This window comes from Athene noctua, chromosome 4, assembly GCF_965140245.1.
Source record: "Athene noctua chromosome 4, bAthNoc1.hap1.1, whole genome shotgun sequence".
Taxonomy (NCBI): domain Eukaryota; kingdom Metazoa; phylum Chordata; class Aves; order Strigiformes; family Strigidae; genus Athene; species Athene noctua.
Window position 1 is genome coordinate 48,044,093 of NC_134040.1, and position 26,801 is coordinate 48,070,893.

General features: G+C 40.3%; 1 protein-coding gene across 3 annotated transcripts in view; it reads right to left on the bottom strand.

Moving 5' to 3' along the window:
- Window positions 1-572: 572 nt before the first annotated feature.
- Window positions 573-26,801, bottom strand: part of UGT8 (UDP glycosyltransferase 8) — a 49,297-nt gene continuing 23,068 nt past the window's right edge. For all 3 annotated transcript variants that reach the window (XM_074905175.1, XM_074905176.1, XM_074905177.1), the window contains 4 exons: window positions 9,030-9,172; window positions 6,391-6,467; window positions 4,688-4,907; window positions 573-3,017 (listed from right to left, as the gene is read on the bottom strand). In XM_074905175.1, the coding sequence (XP_074761276.1) occupies window positions 2,654-3,017; window positions 4,688-4,907; window positions 6,391-6,467; window positions 9,030-9,172 (804 nt within the window). In that variant the 3' untranslated portion in view covers window positions 573-2,653. The remainder of the gene's footprint in view (window positions 3,018-4,687; window positions 4,908-6,390; window positions 6,468-9,029; window positions 9,173-26,801) is intronic.

The window sequence follows — 26,801 nt, forward strand, 5'->3', positions numbered from 1 at the left end:
CTGCCCCAGGAACACCTAAGTGACTAATTTTGCACCAGTTTTACTCTCCGTCAGGCATGTTTTGTGGAAATGTTCCCCCCACACCATTATCCATCTGCTTCATCTAATATAGGTTCCTCTTTCCAGCGGAGGGCTGAAAAATAACTACAAGAGATTGTATTTGAATTTACAAGACAGTAACTTTGAACGCAACAGGTATTTCTATAGATTAGGTGGATCAGACCCATCTAGAGGTGTGGTAACACAATTAATAATGCAGCAACTTCCTCTTTTTCCAACTGAATTGCAGCATGTTTTTATCTACAGAGAATATTCAGAAATCAATCTTCTCATCTAATATCACTGAAAAATCTTTTTGTTTTGCTTTCCAATAAATGGGTATAACTTAACATGTACAGAAGAAACATACTTCACCAGGAATATTCACATAAACTTTAAAAAAATTTAACTGCCTTAAAAAAAAAGAGGTATCTGGTTAAGTATTCCATCTTTCAACTGATTCAATGCTCCTACAGAAAACAGATCTACATTCATAAAATATAATAACTTTTGATTTCAAATATGTATCATGCATCATGGTACATGCTGAGAAGAAAGAATTTGTGCATCTTAATAAGCATCCACATTTATATACACTCACACACTGGGTACTCAAAAATAAACGGCATTCATTTGAACAAAAATATACTTCCAACAACAGAATTTCTCTATTAAATCCATGTTTATTGCTTAAGTTTTATCACAGTGGAGATTAAATTATGCTTAATCATCCGGTCAGTGCTTTTGTACCTTCTTCAATGCCAAAAAAAAACATTTAAACCAAGTCATTCATACACTCGAAGTCTTAATACCATCCCACCGTTCATTGCCTCTGTGTGCTCCTTTAGTCGCCACAAACTGCAAGATTGTAAAAAGATATAGCTAATAGGCTTATTTATAATACGATTTTCTTCAAGTATTCAGAAAGCAGTACAAGTAGCTGTACTGTATATTAGAAACATATCTGTACTGTTATTTATTGCTATAGGATAGAGGCTCCTGATGGAATGATAGTGAAATATTGCATCACCGTGTATGAAGATGAGCTCAGCATTCTGTAATCATCACAACTCTTTCCGTGTTAGTGAACAACACTAGGTAAAGGGGTTTCTTTCCTTTCTCTTTCAGACATGGGATTTCAAATAAATAAAGCATACACTCACAACATGTGTAGTGCAAATTCCAAGTAAACAGAATGACATGGAAATAAACTCATAGTTGCCAACTGTGGTTCAGCAGGGCAGTTATGATTTTATGCCCAGCGCCCTGCATCCCCACCCTTGGTGCACACCAACGCCAGCGTCCCATGTCGGCGACAATGATTGAAAGAGATTGTTGCAGGGAGGGGCCGTAGCGAGGGAAGGGGGAGACAACCACCTCTGCAAACCTTGCGCTTGGGTGGCCAGGCTTCACCCCACGCCGTGGGGTCCCGTCAGACCTTGGAAGGATGCTGGTCACCCACCTGGGGAGCGGCCTCCCATCTCGCATCAGAGAATTCGTATTGGCAACTATGTGAAACATGGATTGCGTGGCCCAGACTAATAGAAAGTAATATTTTTCCAGATACTACCATTGAAAGAGAACATCTACAACACTGCGATTTAGAAAGAACTTAATAATAATGAGAATTAATAGGATAGACATTCAACATTGGGAGGGTGTGGGGTACATTTGTTGCTTGTTGTTTTTTTTAAACAAACCCCAAATAGTGGTTTGATTCTGCACAGCTCTAGGCCACTACAAAACCTTCTGTGTTGAGCACAGGGCTAGATCTTTTTTGTTGCTGTTTCATTTATTTTTCTTAATTATGCAAATCTACTTCCCACACAGCCATATTTTAAACTGAAATAAGACTCCCTAATATTTTCATGGCATAAATTATATATGCAGAGAAAGGCAACGAATACAATATTGTATAAATTAAAAATCAGGACATATTGTAGACTTGCTCAAGACCCTTTTCTCCAAAGTACTGATAGTGAGCAGAAGAGTCATGCAGCTTATCAGTAAAATGAGTACATATTTTTGCCATTTTTCTTCAGTGCTCATTTTGAGATTTTTTTTTTTTAAATTTGTGTTCTCAGTCCGCAACTTGCTCTTTCTTGCACAAAGACTGGGAAATTATTAATTTTTTTAAAACATTCTTATACAACATGTTGAATCTTCCACAAAGGAAACACAGAACTAGCACTAAAGTTCTCTCAGCTAGAAGATGGATATATTAAAATAATAAAAAAATAAAAGGGGAAAAACCTCTGCAAATAAAAAGAAACCTCTCCTCACTTGGGACACACACATTTAGCTTTTAAAAACTGAAAATTCATAAATACAATCTTTGTATAACTTTAGAGAATTAAGGCTTCTAAAAACTTCAGTGCCAAAATAACCTCTCTGCATTACTATTAAGAATAAAATATTTTCCACTTTAGGTTGTGCTTTTTTTTTTTTTTAAAGACTTTTCTTAGTTCTGTAGAATTTTGTCACGTAATATTACATACTGAAGGGGGAGTGTTAGAACTGCTTATTGAGGTTTTAAGTAGTTGTTAGACTAAGTTACAGCGATAAAATTCGATTACTGATCTGATTCATTACTACTTTACATAGGGCAGTTGGCTCATTTCACCTTTTTTTCATGCTTAATGTGGCCATTTCTTCTATATTTGCCATTTGGTATCCCATTTTGGTAATGTCCATTGACAGCGCTATGTTCATCATTTGACCAAAGATGTTTGCTTTGTTTGCGGATAAATTTTGTCATCCTGGCCAAAATATAATAAAGTAAGGCAGCACCCACTAGTACAACAAAGGCAATATCCAGTAAGAAATACTGATATAAAGAGATGCTGTAAACAGCGGCACGTAGATGTTGGGCTCCGTTGTGACGGAGGATGTAATTAATCCAGTATACAGTCCGGTTAACAGGATGACCAGGTTGGTCTTTGTGAATCTCAGACAGCCTCTGGGCCCGCTGTCGGTAGCTGCGGGGAAGAAAAAGAGAAAAGTGAAGAAAGGAAAAAAGGTTGTCAGTGCTCTGAGCAATACAAGCCTGCAAACACGTAAATATATTTAAGCCTCTTCAGAGCCTATTACCATAGGACTCTTGCAGCCAGCACCATACAGAGGGCTAGATAATCTGTCTTTAAATCAGTCCTTACAGCTTATTGATGAAGAATGACTAGAAAAGCAGACCTGTGTGTGACTAAAGGCAGAAATCCACCCTCCAGCAAAGCGATGAATAGCCAAGCTGACCTGCTGCCAGAGAGGAGTCTTATCTAATCCAAAATGAATCCTACCCAGTGAGACACATTTGCCCTTTCCACTGTGAAGTGGCAACATACCCTAACACAGCACTCATGTATGCGATTGTGCAACTGAATTACTAGACAAATACAGAACAAAATGAAAAACTTGGTTTTGATTACACAATAAACTATTTCTTCTTGGGTCCAGAGTTCAGCCTAAAACTTATTTTTGTCAACATACTGTCCCCAGAACTTGTCAAATTCCTTCTCTTCCCCCTCACTTCACCTGTGGGGTCAACAGGTTATTTACACAGAACTCACCTTTATACTAAGGATAATTGCACAAGGGAAGGGTGATGCAACCGATGTTATCAAGACCTCTTTAGTAACATTCCCCTTTGCTGGGGTTCTGCTGCTTGCTCCTTACAGGTTTCTCCTTTCCCAAGGCAAGTGCCACTTAATGATTTTGCTTCCGTGAAAGCAAGAGGCATTGTCAGCACCGTACTCCAAAACTACAGTTAGCTTGGTACAATAAACCAACAGCTAACACATCATTATTTTAAATCTGGATACAGTCTGAACATCACAGATGTTTAAAACAGAACAGCTGGAACAAACCTGTAAAGTAACCTTCCTTGCACTTTAATACCCCTGAGCAAATTCATTTTCTGGAATTAGTTATGAAACCCAGCTCATGAGCTTTTACTTATTCTACCTGAGTAAAAAAAAAAAAAAATTACAAAACCCAGACTGGAGTCTTCATTTTCATATGAATTTGTTAGAACACTGCCATTTGCAATAAATGCAAGTGACCCTCCTGACCTTAAGAGAGGTATTACTGGCCAGAACAGGAAAATAATATTGTTATTATTATTTTAAAATCCAATCATGCATCTTTTTTCTAAAGAGGCACTCTTTTTGAATACCTCCATATTTTTAGCTAAGTTCCAAACATGCCATCCTACAATCATATACCTATATTTTGCTCCAGGGCCCTTAGTCAACACAACAGACAGACTGCTAAACATGGAGTAATCAAGACACACGAACAGAGACATTGGCCAGCAACAAGGAGTAAGTCAGGAGAGGTTTGTTTCTATAACCTTTCTGCCCTTCACATGGCAGCTCTTGCAAAAAGCAAATGAGTCAACTGAGTTTTGGTACACTGAGCAAGCAGTTTAGCACCTACCCAGAAACCTGATCAACTGAGTCATCTTGTGAAACAGGACAACCATCCAAAGACTTGCCCCAACTGTACACACAAATAAATCCCAACATGATTTTTTTTCCCTTGCACAAAGGTTCTGTATATGCTATTATATTATAACCTCTATCTATATATATAACCTATATAACCTATAACAATAACTTAAAATAAAAGCAAGAAACAGTTGCTCATTCCATACCTGGGATCATTAATAACTTTTCTTAGGGCTTCATACAATTCACTCTCAGTGACAGTCTTCCAGTTTAACAATATTCCCATGCCTTTGGCCTGCACACGAGTCATAGTATCATAATGGTCTCCAAAAAGGGGAATCCCCACCACCGGGACCCCATGGTACATGGTTTCAAAAATGCTGTTCAAACCTCCGTGACTAAGAAAAGCTTTAATGTTAGAGTGACCTGAAAACAGAATAGGCATGAAGATTAAAAAAAAATAATTACATCTTCTTCATGTAAAGTTGTTGAAGCAACAGGGTACAACACATTTGTTACCATGTTTCTGTGGCTGCAATTCAGGAAGGCAAAAATGAATGCCACTTGTTCTAAAGTTCTCCTTAAACCCACTTCACTGAAATTTCACATGCATTAGATGATTTTCTTATACACTAAGAGAGGGAACAGCTAATGCAAAGAAAATTTTCATGTATATGAGTTGTGTAAAATTATTAATGGAGTAATTAATGTACATGGTTTACTCCTGAGCAGCTGCAGGTGGTGACTACAACCAATATAGCAGTACATATGAGGAAAAACGCTCTCTCCCTGGCTCGTTATTCATATGAAATACAAATGAAAGGACAACTGATGTTACATTCTCTCTAAAGTTTCACATGCCTTACTTAAGGCTAGCAAGATCTGACAATAATGATAACCACCTTATGTAATGGAAAAATGAGAATGCCTCAGAGCAATTTAGTAACCAAAACAAATCTACTTGCTTTAAAAGTCATTTGCCTAATTTATTATGATAAATACTCCAGCTGACATGCACACACAATGACGCACACACGTTTAATACATTCAGCAGCACCCATCATAGCACTGGAGATGTTCTGCAAACACAAAAGCATCCAGGTACCCCAGAGACATCTATTCTGTGGCCCCTTGGATCTGCAGAGTACTCAGCTACCCTTCAAAAGTGAAGGAAAGGAAAAAAATAAAATACAATACACAGACCCTAACATACATACTCTTTACCAAAAGATGGAAAAATATCAAGTTTCATCTCTGCACCTGAGAACCTGGAATATCTCAGGTTAAACAGAAAGGGTATTGCCGGCTTGCAACACATAGCCAACTTCTGCTAGAGGTTCCTTTGGAGAAAAATAAATAAATGCGTATGTATACAGCAGTGTGTACAGACCCCTAAAACTCGTTTTGATGCAATGTGAACAGATTTTGTATGCTTAGTTTTATGACTTTTCCATGAAGACCAGTGAACACCATTCCACACTTTTTCATAACAGAGAAATTAACAGTTACAGTCATCAGTTCCCTAAAATAGCAGATTCAAGAAAATTTCTTCTTATTTATCTTTAATAATTATTTTCCCCTGCACTGCATAGCTTCCATGGTACAGAAGACACTTATCAAAGCATTTTCCCATTTATTAGGCCAAATAGGTCTTTGGAATAACTATGTCCTCCTACCCTATTCACTCAGACAAAAAAAATGGGAGTCAGTACCAGGGAAAGATAGTTAACATCAGAAAGGTGTTTGATTTCACCATCTTGAAATTCTGACAAATTCTATATTCCTGTACTATAACCTCCATTACATAAGTTACCCTAGCTCTATAATGACTGCTAATTCAGAATATTGTTGGAGGAGCAACCTGAACTCGAGTGAAAATAAGCAATATATGATCAAAATAGATACTCACCAAGGAGGTCATTTTGTGGTAACCATTCTATAAGCTTTGTATTGTTGCCCAAATTCCTTGGTTTGTTTCCTGAAAACCTAAACCAATAAAATCAAATAGAAGCTGAATTATCAAGACCTCAAAAAATCAATAAACTCAAACAAGAGAATCAAACCAAATGATCCATGAGCCCTAAGCACATTTCCAGTTACACAGTGATACTGTTTACTGTTACAAGAAAACAAAATATCCTCAAAGTGCTGTAAATGGCTAATAACTTCCAACTTCATGTTCTCATGATTCAGTTTCCTTACAAACTGGATTGAAATGCAATGTTTTCTGTTAATATAAAAGCAAGACAGTTCCCTCTCAAAGCATATATAACTCTTACCTCTAAGACTGGTAGGAGGTTTTATAACCTCTCTATGGTTCTAACTCCATTGTTTTACTGAAGACTCTGGCTGCTACTAGATAAATAATTCCACTGAAAATACCCCACCACCACACAAATAATAATCCCTACCATCACCATGAGGTGTTCCCTTTCAGTTGGCCAGTTTCCTGTAGCTCTTGATAACTTACTTTAAAAGGAATTACTATTATCAGGAAGGGAAAGACTGACAGCTCAGCTTATGAGGCAAGAAGCTATTGATAAAAAGTTTGGGATCAGACTGGGAGACAAATACAGTTTTTTAACTTGCTCAATTGCCTGAAACCCAATGGCAACATCTTGCTCACCAGAGCTGGAAAAGTTTAGCCCATAAGATGCAGGCTCAAAGTACAAACTAATTTACATATTTGTGTTATATACAGTTAATATAGAAAGTTAAATACATTCTAAACAGAAAAGAAAGAGGAAAAAAATTACAGGTGACTACTAAGAGCTTAGAGCTCTTATGACAGCTCCATTGAACAACGTAAAAATATTCTGGTTACTAGAGAGCATTAGAACTGTAACTTCATAAAGAATCACCTACATATTCCCAATTAAGCAAGCTATACATCTTTACAACTGGCTTGTACATTCTGCATGTTGAAAAAAGCCTACGTTATTTACACTAAGTTATTTAAAACCAAATAAACTATGTTACTGGTTTTGGCTCTAATTAACACTCCATAATCAGAAGTGTAAAAAGAACTACAAAAATTTCACTGATTTAGCATCATGACATAAAGACTGCCAAGCAGTACCACCTTTCCAATTTTCAGAAATACCCAGTATAAAACCACCTGAGTCCAACACAGGTCATAGGTCAATGAACTAAAGAACAAAAAACCCACAATCAACAAACCACAAAGTAAAGTTGGGTTTATAATATCATATTCAGGTATTTAATTGTGGATCTCAAATTTCCACGGGGGTGACTGAAAGCCACTTGCTCAACTCTCCCAAAGACCATGTCTTACATCTAGTGCCAGGGACATCTTCCCACTCCACAAATCACGATGGAAAGATACAGCAGGTGGGTTCCCTTATGCAAAAAGCCATTCAGCAGATAATAGATTGCAGATAACAAAATCAGAATAAAAGATTAAAAACCCCAAACATTGGTAAGGAAATACTAGTGAGGAAAATTACAAATTTTAAAAGAAGGCTTCAACTAAGATTGTTGCTTTTGCCTTAAAAAAAGCTACCCCCAAGAAAAATCCAGTAAAATTGATTTATTTACTACAGAAAGTGGATACTTCCTACAGAAAAACATTCCAGGGAAAACATGATCAAAGGATAAAACAAAATAAAAGCAGTAACATCAACTGGGACTAATAATTACAAACCAAGCAGTGTTGCAGGCTTCCTAACAAACGCATAGTGGCTCTAAACAAAAACTGATGAGATCTTTACTGCAACTACCAAAGGTTCTGTGCCATAGCCTGAAGAATTTCCATTTTCCTGTTCATTAGTGAGGTTCACTATTTGAATTACACACAGCAGTAAAAACAGTCCCAAAGAGATGGTGGGGAACAGGCCACTAAATAGACTGCTAATACAAGTCTGAAAGCACAGCAAGGACAGCAGTCAAACTGTAAGACACTGATTATTTGGAAACCAGTGGTTCATATGAACTCCTCTGAATTATATTCCAGAGCAACTCTCCATGTAAGGCAGAGCTGACTAAACAGTTCTTGGATTTTTACGGTAAGTTGAGAGCATCACTCAATGTTTTTAGAGCTGAGAAAGCTTATTAGTGACTTTTATTCCTGCAGATTTTTCTTCCTCCAATTTCTCACAGAAGAGCAATTATTAAAGTCTCTGTTTACAGATAAAAGAAGAGAAAGGGCCTGAAAAGGCAAAGAAGAGAAAGAAGAAAGAAAACCTAGGACAAAACCAGCAGGTTGTCATTCTTGCTCCCTAGGGTGGCTTCTTTATCAGAAATGATGACAGTATGTCACAAATGTTATAACCTCAGACACTCTTTTCACTGTCTCCAATCCTTCTAGGATATAAACTCAGCATAGGAGTATAACCTATGCCTTATTCTGCCACAAAATCATTACCAGGGGACTTCAACATTTCCACGAAGAGTGTCTTTCAAAAGAGTCAGGTCCTCTGTGCCACCCAGACTGTCTCAATTTCAGCTTCTGCAGCTCTAGATCAAGATGGCACAATAGGAAATAAGCATGCTTCAAATCACCCCAAGTACATCTATCATCGCACTTACCTCCAAATAACTCTCTGAGGCAGTCTTGCCAGAGCATGTGCTAACTTATTTGCTATATCTTCTGACAGGTATTTCACTCCAGCTCCAAATGAGACGAGGACAAAGCCATTTTCGTTAGCACCATTCACCCAAGTTTGGAGATCCTGTTAAAGTGAAAATTTATACTGAGCACTGTAGAAGCATAGGTAAACTACAGAAACAGAATAAATAAAACATTGCTTCAGAAGAACAGTTGTTGGTCCCTATGTTACTTCACAAGCCAAGTTTCAAATCAAACATTTTAGAAACCACTGAGTACAATGACTCAGTGATTCAGAATCCATGGTATAGGCTATGAAGAGCCAAATCCTTCCGGCTTCACTTTAGCTTCCATATTAACAACCAGTTTCATAAAACAATTCGTCCTTTCTTAACTAATCAGTTGACACACATTCACAAGTTAACACATTACATTTTAACTCTGCAAAATATAAATAGTTCTATCTCATAGTATCAGCCTGGAGGTACAGCACAGGAAATAGATGAAGTCTGACACTTAACTGTATGATTTCTAGCCTTAAAGAAAGTGAAGTGAAACAACTTCAAAAGGGTTGTTTTTCTTTCATTGATATAAACACAAACACAACTTGAAAGAAGGCAGAGCTTCAACAAAAAAGCCTGAGTTTCCATTGCTCCAACATTCCAAAGTAGCAAGGAATGATACGACATCTGTACGGCAAGTACAGGATGGATGTCCCTCTTTCTTGGACCTACATATTTTATCTTACTTAGACCTAACTGTGCACCTCTTCCAAGGCAAGTTATCAATATCATATTAAACTTACACAAGTGTAACAAAGGTCAAAGCCCTTTCCATCCTTAAGCTCATCCTCCCCTTGTAGTCACTCTGAAATTGAGTCTCTTGCAATGCAATTTTTTCTGACCCTCTTTATTCAAGGGCTGCCTCAACTCTGGCAAGGAAGGCAATAATGCCGAAAGCAGAGGTCTGCAATACTGTGCTGTTCAGTGGCACTCCAAAAGCAGAACCAACGTCAGTCTCCCTGACCACCAGGCCATGAGATTCAAGTTCGGAAGCAGCAGCTTTCACAGCAGGACACCCTGCGACGATGGTTCTGCAGCAGTGTCAGGCCCTGCCTTCTGCTGCAATGGGGCTTTGGGCGTCTCACCAACAGATGCTCAGCCCACACGCGGGCACCCGCAGGAGAGCCCTTTGCACAACCACAGCTGGTCCAGGGTTCCACTGCACCAAACACCTCAGTGCCTTGGGTCCAGCCACCAGGTATTCTTCCACAGCTGATGCTTCGGGCTAGTCAGAGTTCAGTGGAAAGGAGACTGCAACATCTGAACACCGGCACTGAGTTGGTGAAAATGGGGTTTGTGTCACCGACTACAAGGCAAGCCAGCAGACACCACTACCAACCACCACCAAGACAGCAGGGCTCGGCAGAGTCAGAGGAAAAACCATCCTAGCATACAAGAGTGGAGCTGCCAGCTAAAAGCAAGTATCAGACAAAAGAACAATGCCATCTGGCTTGAGGGGGTTAAAAAATGATGGTTAAAAAAAGGTAAAAGCTTCAGTGTAACCTTTGCTTTTGGAAACAGATTTAAATTCTATTTTTCCAATACAACTGTTGGCAGTGGAAATTAAAATAAATTATACCACTGACATACAGATATGTCAGTCTTGAATAACAACTTGTATTTCCCAGGATATGGTTTAATTCCGGTCTTGCCAAATTTAAGCGTAACCCTGCTCAACACTACTACAGCAATAGGAAATGAGTAAAATGAATATTAAGGGCCCTGTTCACAATGCACTTCTTGTCCTGGTAATAAATAGCAGGCCAGACAGTAATAGAGTAATGCTGTGCTATCCTATCTGAGCACAAAACCACAAAAGCTACCACAAAAACAAGCAGGTGTAATGAAGACCTGCACATTACACTGGGGGTTGTACACTAGCCTCTGCTATGCAGTGAAAAAGGTATTTTCAGCCTCTCTAGAATTCACACTTTCTCATTTTTCTTCATCCTTTTCCACTGCACTTTGCTTTCAATTTTTTTTTCCTGTATCTGTGGAGAGAGGGAGAAGGGAAAGGAATGGAAGTGTCTGTGACCTGCCTTGAAGCTGCATCATTCATTATGGGCTGAACTTCTGACATCAAAGTATCCAAGTGGGTTTGTGATTTAAAGTTTGTCCTTAAATTTTACCTAAAGCATGCTGCAAATGTACATATGCACAAATTTACAAATGAAATGCACAAATACAGGCTGGGCAATGAGTGCATTGAGAGCAGCACTGCAGAGAAGGACTTAGGGGTATTAGTGTATGGAAAACTGAATGCCCGAAATGTGTGCTCTCAGCCCAGAACGTCAACTGTATCCTGGGCTGCATCAAGACAAGTGTGGCCAGCAGGTCGAGGGAGGGGATTCTCTCCCTCTACTCCACCCTCATGAGCCTCCACCTGCAGTCCTGTCTTCAGCTCTAGGGCCCCCAACAGAAGAAGGACATTGACCTGCTCAAGCGGATCCAGAGGAGGCCACAAAGATGATCAGGGGCTGGAGCACCTCCCTTATGAGGACAGGCTGAGAGAGTTGGGGGTGATCAGCCTGGAGAAGAGAAGGCTCCAGGGAGACCTTATAGTGGCCTTCCAGTACTTAAAGGGGGCTACAGGAAAACTGGGGACTGTTTATCAGGGGGTGTAGGGATAGGATGAGGGGTAATGGTTTTAAACTGAAAGTGGGTAGACTTAGATTAGATATGAGGAAGAGATTATTCATGGTGAGGGTGGTGAGACACTGGCACAGGTTTCCCAGAGCAGCTGTGGCTGCCCCCTCCCTGGCAGTGTTCCAGGTCAGGTTGGACAGGGCTTTGGGCAACCTGGTCTGGGGGAAGGTGTCCCTGCCCATGGCAGGGGGGTTGGAACTGGATGATCTTTAAGGTCTCTTCTGACACAAACCATTCTGTGATTATAGTTGCTTTTACTTAGTGGTTCAACTAGTTATATTTTGAACTATTTCCTATCTGTAGTTTAAAGCTAAATAGAAAATAAACTTTTGTGGGCTCCAGGACAAACCATTCTGAAAAGCAATCAAGTACCATGCTGTAAAAGACAGCCCTCTGCCCATTTGTTCCATTCAATCAAGTCATATTCTGAGAGCTGATGTCACCTGTTACAAGGTGGTTTTCTTCTGACAACTGGAAGAAGCCCAACATTCACAGGCTCTTGTCTTTATAGGGCACTTACCTACCCTGATACCTGCTGGAAGGGGCAGAGGCCTGGAGGTTTCTGGAGTGCCTTTCTGATGATGACTCCATGACATCGGTGCTGAAGAAGCCAACAAGAGGAGACACTCTTCTGGACCTCATACATACAAACAAGGAAAACCTTGTCTAGGATGTGAAGGTCAGAGGCAGCCTTGAGATGGAGGAGTTCAGGATATTGAGAGGACAAGGAAGACAACAGCAGCATCTCCTTGACATCAAGAAAACTGACTCTGGTCTCTTCAGAGACCTGTTTAGAAGAATCCTGCAGGATACAGCCCTGGAGAGAAGAGGGGTTCAGGAGAGCTAATCGATATTCAAGCATCACCTCCTCCAAGCTCAAGTACAGTGCATGCTGATGAGCAGGGAGTTAAGCAAATGTGGCAGGAAGATGAACAGAGGACTCCTGGCAAAAATCAGGTATAAAAGCAAGCATACATGAGCTAGAAACAGGGACAGGTAGCCTGAGGAGAATACACAGGCACTGCCTGAGCTTGCAGAGATGGGCTTTAGAAAGCCAAAGCCCATTTGCAGCTGAAGGTGGTAAGGGACATGAAGAGCAGTAAGGTATATGAGCAGCTAAAGGGGAAGCATGGCCCACTGATGAATGGGACAAGGAAGCTGGTGACACAAATATATGGTAAAGGCCAAGGTACTTCATGCTTTCTTTGTCCAAGCCTTTACTTGCTAAGGCTGGCCTTCAGCAATCCCAGGTCCATCAGACCAGAGGAAAAGTCTGGAGCAAGGAAGACCTAACCTCAGTGAAAGATCAGGCTAGGCTACTTTTAATTAAACTGGACATGTACAAGTATATGGGACCTGATAGGATGCTACCAGAAGTGTCAGCAGGTGATTAGGAGCTGGCCAGTGTCACTGCGAGGCAATTCTTTATTATCTTTAAAAGGTCAGGACAATTAGAGCAGATTCCTGTGGACCAGGGGGGAGAAGAAAAGCGAAGGTCACTTTCATTTTCATGAAAGAGGATCCAGGCAATGGGCTGCTCAGCCTCACTTTGATGCCTGGAAGGTGATGGAACAAATAACCCTGGAGATCATTTCCAAACATATTAAGGACAACATGAATGGAACAGTCAGCATGGATTTACAGGGGGAAAATAAGCTTGATCAACCTGATAGCCTTCTACAGTAAGAAAACTGTCCCAGTGAATGAGGTGAGAGCAGTGGATGTTATTTACCTTGACCTAAGTCTTTCAGCCCTGCCTCCCACCACAGCCTCACAGACAGATTGGGCTGGCTACACAAATGGACAGTGAGGTGGGACTGAAAACTGACTAAACTGCGGGGCCCAAACACTTGTGATCAGTGGCACAAAATCCAGCTGGAGGCACATCTGCTTTTCAATAAGGACAAAAAGAGGATAGATGGCACTACTGCTCAAATATTTCTCATTCAGCACTGGGAAGTCCTCCTGCCTGTGGCTCCTTATGCTTGGTCAGACACATGGTTTCCACTGCTAGAGATCAGTCTGTTCTAGCTGAGGAGTGGCTTCCAAGGCTCCTGCTCCTCTGTGCTTAATTAGAAATTCCGTGAGACTTCACAACTCTGATGTAGTCACAGAGTAAGAATTATAAATCATTATGTAAACATAGAGGACCTATAAAATATTTCCTTATAATGGAATTTCTAAAATAGCATTCACAAATACATGTATAGCAACAATTATCTATTAAGTACTTAGAATTTTACGTAGGGGACAAAAAGAAAGGAACTTTATGTGCCCTGGAATTAGAGTCACCCTACAAGCAGGCTTTTGCATTTTATTGTTTCACAATAGCAAAGCAACCTGCCTCACATTATTATGGCATGTTTCATAGCCAAACCTTTGTAACCCTTCCCTTTGAAGGTAATTCCACTGCTTCAGTGGAACATAACACGTACGAAGAGGAACTTAAAATCTTGACAGGCCAGACAAGATCCTAACATCAGGCTCAGAAGATGGAATTTGTTTGCCATGTTAAATTGGATTACATTAAAAAATAAAAATCAAGAAAATAAATGTTTTGTGCAAACTGAAGTTTATTTCCCAAGTGCTCTCTCTCCTGACCCACTTCCTAAGTGTGGCAACACACAAAAGCACATTTGCAAGCTCTCAATCTGGGATCCAAGCGACAGACGCTTGCATGGAAAGATTTTAATTAACTTCAGAAACTGGGCGTGCTTCCCTTACAGAGAGGTCCGCACAATGAAGAAACAAGTGAAATGAGATTTGCCATGCTCCAAGTTGGTCAGGTGCAAATCAACTCTGATCCAACAGGCATCACAACACATCTGCAACAGGCATAGACTTAGCTCAGACAGAACAGCCTACATGGCTACCATGGGCTTCCAAGGCCAGAGCTGGATGATGGCTGGCCAGTCCAAATCAGAAGCAAAGGAACTTGGAAGTTGTCCTTCAGGTTTCTTTTAGGATGATGAATTACAAAGAATATGATTTTAATTCCTCACAGAGTCAGGGTCAAAACTGTCCTGTGCCAACCTCGAGAAGATCCAGAGGAGTTTTAACTTAGCTTGTCCTATTTTGACATCAACTGAAAGGTTCTTTTCTTCCCCCACTCAAATCTGTCCTAATTTTACTTAAGCTTTACACTGTGCTGGTAGTAAGAGGAATTGCTTGCCTGCCTTCTGATCTGCAGCTCCTTTCCATTCTGCTTCCTCAGAGGGGTGCTGGAGGTATCCATGCATGGGTTGCAGAAAATGTATTATAGACTTGTCAGGACAAGGATTCTCCTTGCATACACATGTGTAATTCCTGGTGTAACACAGCCTTATTAAATGGGATCACTAAGTATTGCTAAAAATGCAAGAGTTGTGTAAAAAAAAAAATCAAGAAATGAAGAACAGGGGACTTACACTGCCTCCTTGTAGAGCTCCCCAAATTTGTCACCTGGAGGAGTCCATTATTCCCAGGTTCCTTTAACTTTTTATAATTATTTTTCCTGACAGTTTTTTAGTACAGACTTTCTAAACTGAAGATTGAGTGAAACTGAATCCAAGTAAATGGTGTTCACAGGTCTTTGGTTGCAAGATAGATTTGAAAGTCCTGGTACAATTAGCTGGGCCATGGCACAAAGGCTTAGTATTTTCCTGTACTTGCCCTGTTCTTTACGTGGCACACAAGGTATAGAAGTGACACTCACAGCAGACAAAAAGAAAACTATGATCTTGGCACACAAGAGAGACTAAATACTTCATCAGCTTTATTACTATGGCTATGTATATCCCTTAATTCACACATATACATTCCTAATATTTACTTTAGGAAGCACACTGCAGTGACTGATGCAGGACAAGCAGCACAAGATACAAGCTTTGAGTGATTCTCACAAAGCCTGAATCATGGAATAGAACACACTGATGCCACAGGACAATTTTGTTTGCCTATAATTTCAACATATCTAGCCACTAGAGCCTTTAGTCACCTTCCTACCTTTCCATATATTAAGTCCGTATTAGCCCTAACACCCCAAGTATCAGTCTCAGTGAAACAACTGCTCCAACACCGTATGCTAAAATGTTTCACAGACACCTAGGCTCATGCTCTATGAATTCAACCCTTCCTTTTTCTTAAATCCACTTACACTTTTGACCTCCAGCACATTCTGTCTTCCTTATCTAATTACCCACCATGAAAACTCACCGAGTCAGGATGAGTCATTAGAGCCACATTCATTAAAAGCAGCGTTCCCTGTTCGGGCAGCATTTTGCAGCTCTTAGCTTTTTTTGCTGCAAGCAATCTCCTTCTGCTCGGTTTAAATGATGTTCAGGTTTACTGTAAATTCAGTGTGACTTTTTTAATGTAAGGAAAGGATACTTAGTATTTGAAATTACAACTTTTGAGGTGAAAACCTCCACTAAATATCTGGGGAGGGGGATTATTACATGACGAGCTGCATTACTGAGCCTTCCTCAAACTCTTCAAAGTACAACTGAACACCAAAGTGAGAAGGAAACACCTTTGACTTCTGCAGTTAATTCAAACTTTAAATATACATCAAGACAAACACTTCTTTAAATGGCGCTCTCTTTCAGTGACTGTAACAGAGCACCTGATCACTTTTTTTTTTTCAAATATAAGTACCTCCATTTTTTTTCGTGTAGAAAGAAACACTCTTCCCTCAACGACCTTGAAGTCCCAGCATAGCCAGACGACAACACTGCTTCGCTGAGGATACTCTGAAAACTTGACAAACTGACCAGCAACTTACAGAGAGCTGGGTTTCCCCTTCTGAACTAGGCATTAAACCTCAAACAATTATAACCCCCAAACCACGATGAACCTGAAAGCTGAATTTTCAGTAGAATTTCTGAAAACAAAAACCCCTTAGATTTAAGCACTTACATAACTTGTAGTTGAATAAGCATTAAAAATGTAATTATTATTCTTTCTAAATTCACACTGAAAACAAGCTGACATTAATGAAGTATTAAATTGGATACACAGGTGCATACCAGGATTTTCCAGAAATGTTAAGACACTCAAACATAGCTGACAAGTCTGGGATTGTAGAGGCATTCACAAAAATGACTTGAACGAGGGAGGCTGTTTTCTCCAGGCTATCTCAACAGTCAGCAGAGAGGCTCATTCAAAGGATAAATCTGAGCACCTACAGCTAGACACATCACACCTTCTTGCCCACCCCCACCCCCTCAGCAGGCACAGTATGACCTCAGATGAGGTTGACCCATGTGAAAGACAGAAAACCTGTCAAGCCTACTATAGCATGTTCAGTTTTTGTACTGAATTGTGAACTACATTTTCTAACCGAATTTTGCGTGTCATCCAATTATAGCTTTATATCCCCAATAAAATATCATGTAATACATACATTACCATTTTCACTTAGTGACTTAAAATAATAATAATCGATACATGCTTAAGGGAGCCTCAATTACAATACTGTGCCAAATTCTGTCAGGCCTTTGCCTATTTTCATGTTAATTTATGTGCAAATACATATTCTTTGGGCAAAACAGTATAGTAAGAGACTGAAATAATAAACTCTCTTGAAGCTCCCTGCCTGTTCATTCAAATACCTGGTTTCACGCAAGGTGACTGACTGATCCTGGCACACTGAGTCCCAGAGGAGGTACCAACTCATCTTTAGCCATATTCCACATAAGATGCGCTTTCTGAACCCTTTTAATAAGTGATAATTAAACACACTTACAGGTCAGAGGTATGGCACTTGCATGGACCAGGCAAAGGTGGTCAGACAGCACTACTTCCCTCCTTCCCTAGGCAGGGAGCTGTCACATGGTAGCAGACTGGCCTTGTGGCCATTTCTCCCCTCTCAGAAGTTACATGCTTGTTTTTAAAACGCCACCTTGAGTTTGTCATACACACTGTTCATAGGCTGCCTAAGCAGGCTTCTTTTTCAACATGGATAGCATTTATTGCAGTCAGAGCTCTGCACAGGAGCAGACACTACGACCTTGCTTTGTTCTCTTTTCCAAGTTTGGTTGCCTATGAGTAATGATTTCTGTGTGGCACTATGTTACTGAAGAGTGAATATTTTTGAGTATATACTGAGGTCCTCCCTGTGCTTGCATAGGGAGAATAAGCACTTACTGATCTACACTGTACTATAGGCACAAGGGGGGAAGGGGGAGAATGAAAAAAATAAATCTTTTTACCATTCTCAGACAGGAATGCTATTGTGCTAGCCCTACTGTGTGAGCTTTGTTCTGTTTGATTTTCTAATTAGCTATTCTTAGCAGGCTTAGATGCTAAATGCACAGCTGTGACTATAGAGTGAGGACCCAGCTGGCAGTAACCAGTGGTGCCTAATACTGAGCTTTGTTTCAGATAAACAAAGTACACAAATACAAACATAACCGGGTTTAATATCCGAAGCTTTCCCTGTTCAGCTGCTCAATTCAAAAGTGTAATAGCACAAATGCCTGTTCTTTGAATATGGTTGCAAACCACCATTCCCCAATGGAGAGCACAGGCATACTATGCAACTTCTACAAAACGCTGCTTAGAGTAGACAGAACCAGATCTATTTCAAAATAAATAAATAAGAAGCCACATGAAGTGATCTTTAGAAAGGAGATACTCACTAATAAATAAACAGAAAGGTACACAGACCATTTTTATTAGTGTCCTAACTTTTCTGGCATCTTCTAAATAGTACTGCTTATGTGAAGTGCTTAAATGCTATATTAATACATTTTTAACCTCATTTCAAACTTTACCAAAAATAATGTTTCAGCACAGGTATTGAAAGTCATATAGATGGCATTATACAATCTTTACAATCGCTGAACAAACGGGGTCCTATCATATAATCTGAAAATTATAAAATAACATGTCAGTCTATAGCAAACCGAATAAAATGCCATCACTTTAGGAAAAGTATGCTGTTTGTATTTACTTGCCATGAATTTGTCAATCAGTTTACATCCAAAAATAGAGTTCTTTTTATTTGCTTTAACAAGTAAAGGACAAGAGACACCACAGACAACACCCAACTGCACCAAGCACCTCCCTGCCTCAAGGTATCGAGATGCCTTCTGCTGGCTCAGCTGCACACCTCTGCATCAGCTAGCGCGTATGTCACACTCTGAAGGTAATTTTTCCACTAACTAAATTCCTGCCTTTTAAAAGCAATGGCCACAAGGCAAACGTGCTCATCCCAGGGTTTGTTCCTTTTCATATCATCAGACAGTTCAATTAATAGCAGCCATACTGCTCCCAGCCAAGACAAGATCCTTCCCCACCCCACCATTTCCCTCTGGATTAACTGCAAGTTAATCATTCTCCTTCCTCAGGAACAAGTTTCTGTTGGCCATCAACCTCCTCTCGCTTGTGATCTTGTAACTAAATTTATTTTTCCTGGTCTCTCCTGCTCTCTTCTGCATTTATCCTACTGTTTGAACTCAAACTGTAACTTCTACAAATCAAACAGAAAAGGTGGGGTATTGGTAAAGTCTCAGTAAGTTTCTATCTTGTCTTCCCTAGATATACTTGAGGTTGGCTGACCTCCGCCATATACTATTAAGATGCTAATAAATCTCATTCTATTAAAGAGATCCACTATACACAAAGTCCATGCAGTTAACATTCACATTTTTTCATATTTTGTAGTTCATATGAGCATAGAGTAAGACAATTCCAAAATCAATACTTTGTAGACATTAAAAGAAGCATACTTGGATTATAGCATTAGACTAAAATCCTCTATTTCCTTGCTGGTTAAAGCCATGCTAATACTCTCAGCTGGGAAACAAACTGTAAGATCTGAGCTGTTTTCTGTTAGGAACCCAAGCACTACTCTAAGTGCACTGTCATCACGTATTAATCTAACGATGCTGTTGATAAAGTGCCTCTTCAGTAATATTAGATACAGATTCAGCCTTGTTGAAACACAGACCTTCTCCTTTTATATTTCTCACTGTTTATTTGGTATATACATAGATCTACTGCATATTTGGCTTATCAAAATGCATTGGAGAGTGAAAAAAAAAAAGTCCTTAAAGCCTTTGAAGCTTTTCAATGTCTAAAACGTTGCATTTTCTTCTCCCTGACCTCCACTGCCTTTACCCATTCAACATCTAATACCGACAGAATGTTTAAGTCTATTTAACTTTAAAGAGGAATGAAATGCAGACTCAAATGCAGGCAAGAAATACAGTACTGCAAGCCTTTGTCTTTTCTCCCGTATCTCAGCCCTCTCTAGTTACAGGCGTATCCAATGAAGCCTTTGAGAACACGGTCTACCTAAAACTAGAGGTCAACCAGAAAACTGCCACGCAAGTACTTCCCTGATGCAACATTCCATCAAAAATCCATTACTCACTGGACCTTTGGCAAACACCCTGGCAAAGCAACCTTGCCTTTCAAATGAATGGAAGGTAGTCAAAAATATGAAGCTTGCCCTTCAAGAGAGGTTATTAAAATCACTGCATACAGTAGCAGGTGCAGAGGTATCCCCACATCCAGGATTCAAATTAAAAGCCTTGTGGACATTTGCATCTGAGGTATACTCTGTTAAAAAAAATACCAAAAAACACATTCACTTTCCTAAGCATGAAGCCCTGTCATATAACTTGCAAGCATACACAGAAAAGTTTGTGATTATTAAATGTAAATGCAAACCAAGGTTTTGCCAATCCTCCTACAGTTTCAGTAGGTGCATATGTAGTAGAAAAGCTGGACAAGTAAGAGTTAAGAAAGACAGTTTTAAGTACAGAGAATATTTTTACTTACTCCATCTATAGAACATCGGGTCAAATTTAATTGTAGCGAATACAGTAAGAAGAAAATTGAAAAGCAGCTGAATTTTAAATCCAGACCTCTGTATTACAGACACTGACATACAGCCCCATCCATAAATCCACATTATAAACTAATTTAGGTGGAAATTTTATCTTTCATTGTTCCAGTACAAAACCTGTGCTCTGTGGATGGCAGGAGATATAATGCTAACCTGCAGCTTTGATTTAATAATGGCAAGTTTTTCTTTATTTCCTTTTCAGATTAAATAGCTTTTCTTTCTCCCTGGAGTTTACTCCTCCCTTCTCTTTTTTTAAAAATATTTATAAATATATATAAGCACACACATATGTGTGTGTGCATGTATGCATACACACATAATGTATGTATAGTTTTATATAATATTTATTTTTGACAGGCCATCAGTCATCATCCCTTCTTTAACAAGCTTAAGATCAACTGGCTTCTGAGCCTGTGTTTAAGTGATAAGATCTCACATCCTTCAATAAGACCTCTCTAATCTACTTTTTTGCTCCTCCATTTGGTTGAGGTGACCAGAATTGCACTCAAACTCTTTGGAGGGCCCCATCTATGTGTGTGTCCCCCTCGCCTTCATCCAAAAAGTATGAAGAGAGATCAAGCACCACACTGGCGCCTGCTAAGCAATTCCCCATTTTCATCTCTTTCAGGGCCCCTGATCCCACCAGGTCTGGATGCAGGCAGGGCTGCTGACACAGCAGCACAGCACTATGCAGGATAAATCCCTGTAGCAGCTGCCAAGTATCCTGCCTCCACCTTCCCAGACCAGGGTTATCTGACCCCATCACTGCATGCTGCCTGCAGCATTCCCCAGACAGGGGTAATCCTACTCTGCAGTTTTAAAAAACAAACAAACAATAAAATCATTAGGACAACATTGTTAATAACAAAACTTCTGTTCAAGGTGCTGTTGTGACCTACAAGCAGCTCACTGTCAGGACTGCTCCATCAGGATATAAAATAAGACTTCAGGTCATCTGTAAAGTACATCCACTGAACAAATTAATGTACAGCAGGTTTCAGCCAAACATGGATTGACTCCCTGAAACTATAATTGCCTTGAAGGCAATCTTTTAATGAGAATGGCATTATTTGGAAGATGCTTTTTTAGACAGAGGAGCTGAAGATACATTACTGATTTTCCCAGCACTCTTCAAAAGGTCAGGTAAGAGGTGCTTGAAGTCACACCACAGAAGAGATTCTACAGTACCTGCTCTCAGCCACTGCTACCACGTCAGGGAGCCAAACATGGGACCATTCCTTCTCCCCAACCATCATGTCCAGCTATTCCTCAGCAGCTTCTACCCTCTCCTAGAGGCCCCTGCCACAGGCACCTCACCACTCCCAAACAATGGTTACTGCCTAACGTTAACCATAGACACAGGATATATAAATGCCCAAGTGGATTACTAGCCAAACATGAGTTTTCCACTTCACTGAAATAACCTCTAAGCGTGTAGGACATCTGAAAAGAAAATCTGGCTTGATTATAGAGATGATTTTTTTTGAAGTCAGTAATACTAATGATCAGGCTTTCTGCTCTTAAATGTCAGCTTTCAACACATCCCAATTTCACAAATTATACAAACATGGTATTCAAACTCAAGCAAATTCCAAATACTACAGAAAAAAAGTATGCCTTTGGAAATAAGGTCCTATATATCTTCTGTTTCTCTGCATAATATTAGAAGCTATCCTACAGTATGCTAGAGAAGTAGACCATGGAAAAATTACTAGATCATTATTTGTCCTACACACAGGTCAGTCTTAAAACCTTGTAGGTTAAAGCACTGCACAATACCAAAGTGAGTAAATCTTGTTTATTTGTGCATTCCAATACAAAAAATGATGAATTAGAATATTTAAAACCAAAAAAACGGTTTCTAACAGTACCTTATATTAACCTGATTTTTTGCAGATAAAGCAGCATTTCCATTGCTTTTAACTTTCGTAATTTGACCAATGCAACACCCAAGGTCTGAATCTTGAATTTTTCATTCCAAATACACACAATCATTTGAGCTGAAGAATCACCTTGTACTAAAACCCATGAACCAACTAAATTTGCTGCTTTTTGATGAATAGCACAGGCTTGCTAAAGAGGTTTAGTGTTCATTCATCAGATCACCAGATACAAGCTTATGTTTGGCATGTGTACTTGGAGGACCTGCCTTCCTGACCAAGTTTTATTGGAGATACTTAACTGGTTTCTGAAATCAGCCCTGCATCCTTTGCCCTGTCTCTTACACTACACAGATAGATGCTGAGTCACATATCTTCCCAAATTTAAAATGCAGCAGTATAGCAGGAATAGACATGGTTCATCAACCTAACCATACTGGACCCTCTGAGACTGGAAACTACAGTAGTTTTATGACTGTGGGTATCTGAAGAGCTCAGGTAATGCTTACTTGCATAGCAAAGATCAATTGGGGGAGCGGGAAGAAGCTTTATGTGCAAATATATTTGAGCCAAAATACACATGGTTCAGCACAGAATTTACACAGTGCCCCATAATCTCTATCATCCCAGACTTCTTGCCTCACCAGCTGACAATCACATGCATTTTAAAACAGCTCTAGAACTGCTTCACATCACCAGAAATTTACTGTCAAAAGTAGCTTTATGAGAACTATTCCCCAGACTCAGGAAAAAAAATTATGGTGCTATGCCACGCGCAAAAATCTACTGCTACAGCCTGCAAGAGCTTAGAGATGGTGTCTTTGAATTTGAATGAAGGAGAAAAATCTGATCTAAGGAATAAAACATGTCTTTATTCTTCAACCTAATTTTAAAGATAAATACGAGCACCAGCTAACACATGCCTAGTAAACATAAAACTGTTAGCAAGAATCAGGAAAAAACCCCAACTTTTTAGTGAAGATATTTCAAAGCCACCAATTTGTTACATAGATCTAGATCTATATAACAAGATTAGATAAGAGATCTACAGGGAGGAGTAAGTTACTGTAATTACTATCTGTTGACAGCTATGGCTGAAAGGACAGCTTCTAATTCTGAAACGTGAATAGCTGCCTTTGTAGCATAAATTAGTTCACTCAGGTACAGAAGACTTAAAAAACCCAAACCCAAACCCCCTGTAATTTGTCTGTCTTTTCCTATCAACAACAAATGGCATTCAGTCCAAAGTACCACCTCAAGATCAGCATTGGAAAAAAGCAGTTTTACACAGAGGTAGCTATGAAACTTTAAAAACTCTGCAGATGTGAAAGAGAAGCAGCTCAATTTACAAACTACAGTGTACATGTCATTTTAGTTTATGGGGTTTTTTTTGTAAACACCGACACAGATTTTATCAAGTATAACTGTGTTCAAATTGCAGGATCCAACCTATGTCCAAATGGACCTACATCATCAACCAGCTGATGGAAAGAAGCCCTTCCACTGTTCAGCTGCTTCTCTTGCAGCAAAGACGCCTGCTCATTTCCAATGACCTCCGTCCCCTCCTCGCTGGGTACTTCCCAAGGCAGCCGCTTATAGCACCCCTTGGGTTTCTACCCTGATTCAAGGACGTATTTTATCAGGCTGATTAATGCCTAACTATGTATCAACCTAGTCACAAGATATAAATGCCATAGCAGAGGTTTCCCCATTGTTTCTTAAAATGCATGTTACTTTAGAAAGCCAGCTTCATTCAGCTTTGCAAGATCCCTCTGGACAAGAAAGAGGCAGAGGAGCCTTTTACTTTCCTAATGGCCACAGCCAGCTATCTGGAAAATACTGCCAGGTAACACACTTTATAGTTTTAAGTCAGTGATGACCTTAAAGATTTTATATTCAGTCTGTCTCTAGCTTTTGATCTTTTAAAGCAAATTTTGCTCACACTGTCCTCTATTCAATTCAAGATACACTCTTTTTTGGAGTTAACTATACAGACCCTGAACTCTTTTCCACACGCATGTAAGATTTTATTCACTTACAAGTAATGGGTGCAGCCACATTAACTATCTTCTTGTCTTTTACAGAGCACATTATTTATGCGAGAAGCACCTTCTAAATCCACACACTTTAACCTGTGAAAATAGCACACTAGCTACCACAGAAGACGACCGTGCAGCATCGCCTACCTACAGTGAGCTTTGTGAAGCGAGGATCAGTCCTCACACCACGATGAAGCAGAGTAACCACAAGTTACGCTCAGCTTCATCCACCTGCAGCAGGGCTCTGAAGAGCACAGGAGGAAATGTGCCATCATCAGGCATTCTGGTCCCTGACATACTGCCTCTCTGTAAAGGGCAAGGCTAACCCTGCTACGCCGAGGAGAAGGCTCCCAGGTGCCCGCACCGCGCCGTGCCGCAAGGCTCCGCAGGGCGCCGGGCAGAGCCGTGACCTCCAAAGGACCCGCCGCTCTCCTCGCCGCCTCCTGGCTCCCGCCCCGCAGCACCGCGACCGCTGCCACCGCGCCGAGGGACACTGCGCCAGGCGCAGCCCCACATCGGGACACCGCCTCAGAGGGAGAGCACAAAGGAGAGCAGGAGCCTGGCGAAGGCTCCCCGAGGCGACCGGGCAGGCTGCAAGCCGGAGAGCCGCAGGCTACACACTGCAGCCGTAACTGCCGTAGTGCTCAGCAGCGGCTAAAAACCATGCCCGGGTCGCGAGCGAACTGCACGATCGGGCACTGCTGGTTTCTGGCCTGTACAGGGCAGTAAGAATACACCCCAGTGAGGCCAGTTCCCTTCCCGGGTGACCGGCGAGACGCACAGCTAACATACGGTCCCTGCAGGGACTGCAGCCTGCCCCTACCTGAGCACCGTGCCAGCATGGCAGCAGCTCTGCTTCGAGTCTGTGCATGCGCCAGCAAACTGAATTTGGCTACATCTGTCGTGGCCCCCGATCTGAGCATTCCCCCACAATGTCACTTAAAGCCATCCAAAAGGCCAAATGCTGCTACAGGCACTTGTGTCTCCCTATCACACACCAGCAAGCATTCGGTTTGCAGGTGAAATAAAGCTTCCAGCTTGACATCCTCAAGAAAAACCTGGTTTACCTGATCCAAAAACACTCTACAAAGGGAACTCACATGCAGTTAAGTGAGGATGACTGGGGGATCTACAAAACCCTCCCACTGCCCTGAACCAAAGTATGAATGTAGATAGGACAGGGACAGACCAAAGGATGTCACGTTTATTTCTCATGTATGCACTATTACATGACATGGATATTCAGCACCCCCTGATACATGTTACCTTTAAAGCTGTGTTTTTCTAACTTTTCTTTAAAAAAGTTTAAGGAAAGCACAGGTGCAGACTCTGAGCAACCACAGAACAGAGCTACCCCTAGAATTAAACAGCCATACCATAACAGTTTGAAGGGCCTTGACCTTTGTCTCCTCTTTGATTGTTTAATTATTACTCTGCCTTCTCTTTTTAAGATGTTACTTACTAGCAGAAAACTAGAGCTTTTCACTTACGTGTAGGTATTCTGATTTGGTTTAAAAAAAACCTAGATTTTTGCTTTCCCCCCTTTTTCACAAGCCCCCTCCCCCTTTAAATAACAACCTCTCTCTGCCAACAAGGCAGTGATGCCACTGCTAAGGTGCTTGGGTATTTCAGACTCAAAAAAACCAACACAGATTTTTTTTCCTAATACTTCTCTACCAGAAACATACTAGGCTACTTATAAGCAGTTTTGGAGAATATAAGAGACCTGAATGACTTATAATAGTAGCTCAAATTTGCTTGCTAAAGCTGTTATCTCCAGCCACATGCCCCTCTCTACTGATGATCATCTCTGGGCAGGAACACCACTTTCTTTTATGAGACGACTCCTGAAGCATTATGATTTCCAGCACAGAAACATGAATGAGCTCTGCTTCTGGCTTACCTTAATGCACCAGGCTAAAAGCTGTAGAAAATAAATTGGCAAAGGCTCCTGCTTTAGAGATGCAGCAACAGCTGAAAACAGTTCCAGCACTACCTATCCAATTTTAATCTGCCAGAATAAAGTGACAGTTATGAATTTTATGTAACTTCAGTAAAAACAAACTGACTGCCCAATAATTTACCTACAATACATACCACAGTGGATTATGTATAACAATTTGTCCATGACTAAACTGTATGATAAAAGAAACACACTCACCATGTCTCTCTTGCATTCAATCTTGGAACACTTAGAACATTGTAAGAATTAATTGCCTTATAAAACTGAAGAGAAGGTAAATAATGTCTCAATTACAGGGGGTTTTCTTCCCCCCCACTGTAATAAGTA